The 7,890-nt window shown below is 45.1% G+C and overlaps 1 protein-coding gene across 1 annotated transcript; it reads right to left on the bottom strand.

The window, feature by feature from the left end:
• Positions 1 to 549: 549 nt before the first annotated feature.
• LOC102402831 (cationic amino acid transporter 3-like) lies at positions 550 to 5,853 on the bottom strand. Its single transcript, XM_025269607.3, has 11 exons — positions 5,475 to 5,853; positions 4,800 to 4,958; positions 3,225 to 3,423; positions 2,910 to 3,022; positions 2,522 to 2,744; positions 2,215 to 2,354; positions 2,003 to 2,105; positions 1,606 to 1,802; positions 1,206 to 1,372; positions 839 to 947; positions 550 to 671 (listed from the first exon to the last, which is right to left on the bottom strand). Exons 1-11 carry the CDS (start codon positions 5,851 to 5,853, stop codon positions 550 to 552), a joined length of 1,911 nt encoding a protein of 636 aa, XP_025125392.3.
• Positions 5,854 to 7,890: the final 2,037 nt, after the last annotated feature.

Here is a 7,890-nt window from a genome sequence, read left to right as displayed (position 1 = left end):
GGGTATTTTTCAATGAGTCAGTTCCTTGCATCAGGTGGCCAAAATATTGGAGCTTCAGCTTCAGCATCAGTCCTCACAATGAATATTCAGGGTTGGTTTTCTTTAGGATTGATTGGTTAGATCTCCTTGCTGTCCAAGGGACATTCAAGAGTCTTCTCCAGCATCACAGTTTGAAAGCATCAATTCTTTGGCTCTCAGTCTTCTTTATGGTCCAAATGTCACATCCGTACATGACTACTGGAAAAATCATAGCTTTGACTATATGGACCTTTGTTGGCAAAAGATGTCCCTATTTTTAAATACACTGTCTAAGTTTGTCATAGCTTTTCTTCCAAGGAGCAAGCTTATGAAGCATGTACTTTTCTGTATATATAGCATAATTTGAACAATAACAATTATACAGCATAAAAATAATTTTGTCTGCTGGCAATGAATACCAGACTTTAAATGCCTCCCACCTTCAAATTCCATAGAGGCTCACAGTGCCCCTTGAACCAGAAGGTACCTCCAGTGCATGAAGGGATTCCACACAGCATCTATTTCCTGTGGTTAAGCTGACTCTGCACCTGGGAGGTTTTCATCAAGAGTCTGAGAGATGGAGGCTGGTGGCTGTTGCTCATTGTTCTCCTCCATACTGTGTCGAATCCCATATCCAAAGTATATGACAGATCCTAGTAGGGAGATGAGATGATGAGAAGGGAAAGTCGGTGTTCTCATCACTTACAAATTCTCAGTAGGCCTCCTATTATGGCATCTGACATAGCTTAGGGGAAGAAGCAGTAGGAAGAGGATTGGGTTTATCACTCAAATATTCTCTTTATCCCAGAAAGTCACTTACCAATAGCCATCCAGATGCCAAATATGGCCCAGGTCCTAGAGGTCATCTGCATCATCAGGTAAATGTTCACAAAGATGTTCACCAGTGGAAGGACAGGCAGAGCAGGGACCTGTGGGCAGAGTCACTTCATCCCTGACATCTGAAAGGAGACCCTACTCTCCTGTGGGCAGGAAGATTCCAGTGTTCAGGCTGTGTGTTCAGCACCTACTGAGGTTGTATATGTAAAGCACTGAGTGTGGATCAGGGAAGGGTCCATTGCTTTTAGCAACTCCCCTTCTTCCCTGGTCCAGCAAAGGGTGTTTAGGCCATGAAGCATGCAGGCTTCATTCAGTAAAGATGGACAGTTTGGGCACATAAGGTCACCTACCCTGAACATAAGAGGAGAGGGGTCCTGGGGCTGCCTCCAGATGATGACCGTGACCCCAATGATGAGCAGCAGCAGCAGCACAGCCACTGTCATGAGCATGGGGTCTCCAGAGAACACCTGGCTGGGCCACTGGGCCAGGATCAGGCTCAGGATGGTTAGCAGGAGAACTGCAGGAGTCAAGGTGAAGGAGAACAGGCTGGACCCAGAAGTCAGATGTCAGGACCTTGGGTCACACCCCTCCCCAGGCTGCCCAAATCAAGAAGGGCATCATATCTTTATTACTTCTTAACAACAAAAAACAAAAAAGCAAAAAAACCACACACACACACACACACACACACATTTACACCCCATTCTCTCAATTTCAGAATACCACCAAAAGAGAAATCCCAATGCTCACCAAGCAGGGAAGCACATCCATAGACAATCTGGCCAGATTTCTGGGTGGGGCTGGTGCTGGTAGGGAACCACAGACTCTTCAGAATGTTCAAGATTCCAGCTTTAGGTACAGATTCCAAAGTAATTTCATCAAGGTCATGCATATCCATTTTCTCCTCTGTTTTCTCATTCTTGCTTAAATTCTGGTCTGGCTGGTACCTGAATTAGAGATATTAAGGCAATACTTAGCAGTCACTGCTCACCCAACACCATGTAGATGTTGGATCCAACAATCCATCTTCTTTCCTGCCTTAAGCAGAGCAAGATTTTTAGAAGACAGAATGAAGGCAGAAGATGATTACCTCAACACTAATCCTCAAGAGTCCAGGGCCCCAGGTCAAGGGGTAGTGGGGTCTTACCTGAGGACAAGGACAGAAAAAGCCACCAGCGAGTAAGCAAGCAGGGTCCCAATTGACACAAGGAACACAAGGTCAGTCAAGTCGAAGAGTAATGCCAAGATCGCTAGAAGGAGGGCACAACAAGGGGGAAAGAGAGAGCCTGAGAAACCACCAGAAATATTTAAGTTAAGAAATTGATCAAAGGAATTGGTTTGGTATTTTTTATTTTTTACCTGTAAGATTTCCAGCAGACATGATGGCCATGATGGGGGTGCCTGTGCAGGCAAAGATCCGGGTAAGTCCCCGGAAAAGGAGCCTGTCCTCTGCCATTGTGTAGATCAAAGGAGATATTCTGAACACGGCAGTATGGAGTCTGGAAGAGAAGATGGAAGTATCTAAGGACGTTGAGAAGCAGGACAGACTGGGTTTCTGCCCTCTCGTCTACAAGGGATAAGATGTCTTTCCTTCTTGTGTCTTATTCCTAAGGGTTGAGACAGCCAAGCATCTGACAGTAGACAGGGAGAAAACCATGACACTGACCTGGATGTAAGAGCACAGAGGGTGCCAACGGCCACGACATATTTGGCGGGGACCCACCAACCATTGAGATGAGCCTGTGGCAAAGGGTTTTCAGGCTGAATCTGGTAGTAGGGCACCATGAGGGTGAGTGCCACTGAGACACCAAAATACACCAAAAAGCAGATCAAGAGTGAGATCATGATGCCCAAGGGGATGGCACGTCGAGGATTTACAGCTTCTTTCCCTGCAACAGTGGTGGAGTACTGGCTCAGAAAAACACACTGAGGTGAAAGCAAAACTCCCTCTCTTTCTTGCACCATCAAAAGCAGCTCAACCTCCCAACTTCTGTGCCCAAGGGCAGCCCAGTCTGTACCCATACCCTGGTTGGGACACATGACGACCATGTTACCTTTAATGACAATGCCATCAACACCAAAAAAAGTGTAGAAACATGTAGCTGCTCCCTGGAGAATTCCTTCAAAGCCAAAAGGTGCAAACCCTCCAGATCCCAGAAAGCCCAACCTATGGTGAAGGAAGGAATGAGGAAGAACATGGGGGAGGTGAGTGAGTTCAGCCATTTCTACTGGACTCCTTCCATCATACCACACACAGGTTCTGGGCTCCAGGGACCCTGCTACCTGGGTCCATCAGCCCAGGTTTCTTGTGTTACCACTACATTCCCAGCTCTGCACACCCTCTACTCATATGTTATGGCCTATATTACCCTCCTAAGCCATAGACATCTCTGGATCCAGATCTGGATCCAGTTGTGGCCAATGTGTAGTCCTGTTCCGTGAGCTTCCAATTGTGCAGGTCCCCTTTAATGAAGCCAATGATGATGATGAAGATGAAAACCAAAAGGTTGATTCCTACAGACACTTTGGTAACCAGGATTGACTCATGAGCTCCCAGAACCTGTAGACCTGTGGGAAGATGAAATAGGTGACATCCAAAATAATTAAATTAAAAGACACAGAAAGCAGACAGATCATTTCCCAGGGCTGTGGGTTGTTGGTGGTGAATACACAGACATTGACTGCTCAGCGGGTATAGGGAGCAGTTTTTCCTTTTGGGGTTATGAACATGTTTGGAAGTAGATGGAGGTGATAGTTGCACAACATTGTGAATGTACTAAATGCCATTGAGTGTACACTTTAAGATGGTTAATTATTGTGGCAACTGTCTCACAATATACACATCGAACACCTTAAACTTCTACAATTGTGTATGCTAATTATATCTCAATAAACTAGGAAAAATAAAATGCTTAATTATATGCTATGTGAATTTTCTCACTTAAAAAAACTTTGGTCTCAGTACAGAGGAAAACTTGTCAGTCTAAGTAAATGATTCTCAGCTGGGGGTAATTTGATTCACCAAGGGATATCAGCACTGTCTGGAGAAATTCCAATTATCACAGTTTGGACTTTGGACATCACAGGTATCTAGTGAGCAAAGGCCGGGGATGTAACTCAACACTCAAGAATGATTTTAACAAAAAACTAAAATGCTTGAGCTCCAAAATCATTGTGGATGATGACTGCAGCCACAAAATTAAAAGATGCTTGCTCCTTGGAAGAAAATCTATGACAAACCTAGACAGCATATTAAAAAGCAGAGACATCATTTTGCCAACAAAGGTCTGGATAGTCAAAGCTATGATTTTTCAAGTAGTCATCTATGATGTGAGAGTTGGACCATAAAGAAAGCTGAGCACCGAAAAACTGATGCTTTCAAACTATGATGCTGGAGAAGGCTCTTGAGAGTCCCTTGGACAGCAAGGAGATCAATCCAGTCAATCTTGATGGAAATCAGTCCTGAATATTCACTTGAAGGACTGATACTGAAGCTGAAGCTCCAATACTTTGGCTGGAGAGCTTACTCATTGGAAAAGACCCTGATGCTGAAAACAATTGAAGACAAGAAGAGAAGGGGATGACAGAAGATGAATGGTTGGATGGCATCAGTAACTCAATGGGTGTGAGTTTGAGCAAACTGAGGTAGATAGTGAAGGACAGGGAAGCCTGGTGTGCTGTAGTCCATGGGGTTGCAAAGAGTCAGACACAACTTTGAGACTGAACAACAAAAATGCACAGGATAACCCCCACACCAAAGAAATCAGCATATCAGTAGTGCCATGGGTGGGAAATTATGGTCTATGTCTTGCCTTCCTGTCTCTCATATGGCAGACCCTTGTTTCCAGCTCTAATCCTCCAGCATTATTTCACCCCCAAGCTTACCCCCCCAACTCCTCCTCCACACCCCATGTTTTCCATGTTATCACTGACCCCTGTCTCACCTGTGAGCAGCAGAACCAGGCCCAGAGCAAAAAAGTCTACATATGTGGCCAGGAAGTGGGGCACATGCAGAGAAAGCATTCCCTGTAATGTCTGAGAGATGTAGTTCCCAATCAGGCTGTCAAAGACGTAGCTCAAGGCCCTGGCCAAACAGGCAGTTCCTATGGTGGTGGAAGAAGGAATGTTCATGGATAAATATAAATTGCTGTGCTGTGGGACGTAAAAACACAAATGAAATACCCGATCTCAAAGAGTTTCTTTTCATGACTTGGGGAGAACAGACCCAAATGATTCACCAAAATATCAACTGTTTTAATATGTTAGGAGGAGATCAATGTTATTTATACAAGAAAGAAAAGCAGTAAGTGAGATTGGGAGGGCTAGGATGGGGAGAATATTTTAAGTCAAGTGGTAAAGGAAAGTCCCAGTAAGGTAAAAACTGAGCAAAGACTTCAATATGATGAGAGAATGTTGTCTTTCCTTCTGGGTTCATGGTCCATCATTTAAGGAAACAGGATAAAACTGAGTAGAATGAAGTTGTGGGGTTTTCCTGACACTATTACAAACTTCTCTCCACAAGCTTAATAATAAAGTGCTCATGAATGACTGAGAACCCAATCCTCCAGCATAGTTTCCCAATCTTAAACCCCACACCATTAGCTGGCCCATCATCTCACCAGTGACTAAGCGAAGTATAAGGTTCCAGCCAATGATGAAGGCATAGAGTTGACCCATGGTGACATAGCTGTAGAGATACACAGAACCAGAGAGCGGGCCCCGGGCCCCAAATTCAGCATAGCAGAAAGCAGACAACATAGAGAAGAGGGCAACCACCAAGAATGAAATGATGGTTCCTGGTCCAGCTATGTATTTGGCCACTGCACCAATCAGGATGTACACGCCAGCTTTCAACATCCTGCTCACACCCAAGATCACCAGGTTTAGGATGCTCAGATGAGACACAGGTCTCTCAGACTCCTCTATAGTTTTCAGTGGATGCTTGCGGACTAGCTTCTGACCAAATTGGCGAACTTTCTGACATAGTATCTGAGACATAGTTGAGGACACTATGATCTGCTGAGAAAACAAGACAAAAAGGCATTAAGAATGTCCATCTACCCTTGACCATGGGAGTCCAGTTCTATGGAGCATAGAAGTGATGAGGGGCAGGTGGTAAAGGACACTTTTGGGTAAGTTCTCCATCTCTGAGCTTTGGTTTCTCAAACATACATGAAAGTGTCAGTCAGTCAGTCATGTCCACCTCTTTGCAACCCCATGGACTGTAGCCTGCTAGGCTCCTCTGTCCATGGGATTCTCCAGGCAAGAATACTAGAGTGGGTGGCCATTCCCTCCTCCAGGGAATCTTCCTGACCTAGGTATTGAACCTGGGTCTCTTGCACTGTAGGTGGATTCTGTACCATTTGAGTCACCAGGAAAGCCCATAAAGAAGACTCTTAATATGATTCAAAATTACTGGAAAGTTTGCTTGAAGGGAAGTGACATGAAGTGGATTGAAAAGTGAAAGTGAAAGTGAAGTCGCTCAGAGGTGTCCGACTCTTTGCGACCCCATGGACTGTAACCTACCTGGCTCCTCCCTCCATGGGATTCTGCAGGCAGGAGTACTGGAGTGGGTTGCCATTTCCTTGCTACTGCTAAATCACTTCAGTCGTGTCCGACTCTGTGTGACCCCACTGACGTCAGCCCACCAGGGTCTCCCGCCACTGGGATTCTCCAGGCAAGAACACTGGAATGGGTTGCCATTTCCTTCTCCAATGCATGAAAGTGAAAAGTGAAAGTGAAATTGTCCAGTTGTGTCCGACTCTTAGCGACTCCATGGACTGCAGCTTACCAGGCTCCTCCATCCATGGGATTTTCCAGGCAAGAGTACTGGAGTGGGGTGCCATTGCCTTCTCCGTGCCATTTCCTTATGTCTCCCCAAATGTGCCCCTTTGACGGGTTGACTGTTTTGAGCTGAAGACAGTTAAGACCCAGTAGACTCAGGAGAATTTCCTTGCCTCTCCCTTAACTGCTCAAAATAATGTAGATTATGGAGATCTGTGTCAGGAAGAAAGCCATTGCCAGAGAGAACTTTTTATCTCAGAAAGACTTACCTGCCTGGAGCAGCAAACATTTGTTTCTCAAGCACTTGCTCTTCTCATTCTCCTGTGGGTTCTCTTCTTCCCATTTGAAGCCCCAGATCCCCACTCCTTTCTCCTTAGCTCAGGGGGGCATATAAGCCTCAATTGCCTGACTGTCTTTGAGCCTTCACGTTTTTTCTGGGGCTCCTGTACATACCAAACTAACTTTGTTCATCTGTTTTATGGCAAATGAATTATTAGAGCAGTCAATAAATCTAGAAAGCCAAGTCTTCTGCCCCTACAGAGCAAAAGCTTTCACACAGCTGGCACACTGTAGGTGCTTAATTGATATGAGTTGAACAGATAAGAATACTGATTTTTTAATTGAGATCTATCAGCTCTCCTTTTCTGATTTTCACAAACTGCATTCCATCTTTGTTCTCTGACCTGGGGCAGAATGAGATGACATGTGATGGGAGGCACACACTCTAGCCCAGCTCAGTCAAAGCATCAAACTACAGTGGCGTCCTAACTGCCTGGAGCTGGGGGTGGGGTGGGGTGGGGGGGACTAGCCTTCATTCTGAATCAGAAATGACAGGACTGTTGCCTGCTGCTTTGGGACATGAAATGTCTCCTGCATACATGGCTCTGCAGGGCTAGGCTGACCCACTGAATACGAGTTACTGCCATGGCTCTTCCATCCCTGATACTCCAAAGTCCAAGTTTACACTATAGTTAAGAGTAAGCATTCAAAGAGCCAGGGAACTGTGAATAAGATCTTGGTTCTGCCAACACTCTAGCACTCTTGAACTAGTCATATACTTCTCTGGACTGTGTTTTGTTCTTGCTCAAATACTGCTGCTGAGCCCTTCTGCACTGTGAGTAGGAATGTAAAACAGGGCAGCAGCTATGGATGCAGTATGTGGTTCCTCAAAAATTAAAAATATACTTACCATATGATCCAGTAATGCCACTTTGGGTATATGCTCCAAAGAATTGAAAATATTTGTACACC

Source organism: Bubalus bubalis, chromosome 18 (genome assembly GCF_019923935.1).
Source record: "Bubalus bubalis isolate 160015118507 breed Murrah chromosome 18, NDDB_SH_1, whole genome shotgun sequence".
Taxonomy (NCBI): Eukaryota; Metazoa; Chordata; class Mammalia; order Artiodactyla; family Bovidae; genus Bubalus; species Bubalus bubalis.
This window is presented reverse-complemented; position numbering and strand designations above follow the sequence as displayed.

Excerpts from the sequence above, each read along its gene's own strand:
- LOC102402831 (XM_025269607.3), bottom strand. The coding sequence starts at position 5,853 with ATGTCTCAGATACTATGTCAGAAAGTTCGCCAATTTGGTCAGAAGCTA. Across the intron at positions 3,023-3,224 it reads GATGTCTATGGCTTAGGAGG|GTTGGGCTTTCTGGGATCTG; the intron begins GTAATATAGGCC and ends CCTTCACCATAG. Across the intron at positions 948-1,205 it reads CCTCTCCTCTTATGTTCAGG|GTCCCTGCTCTGCCTGTCCT; the intron begins GTAGGTGACCTT and ends CTCTGCCCACAG.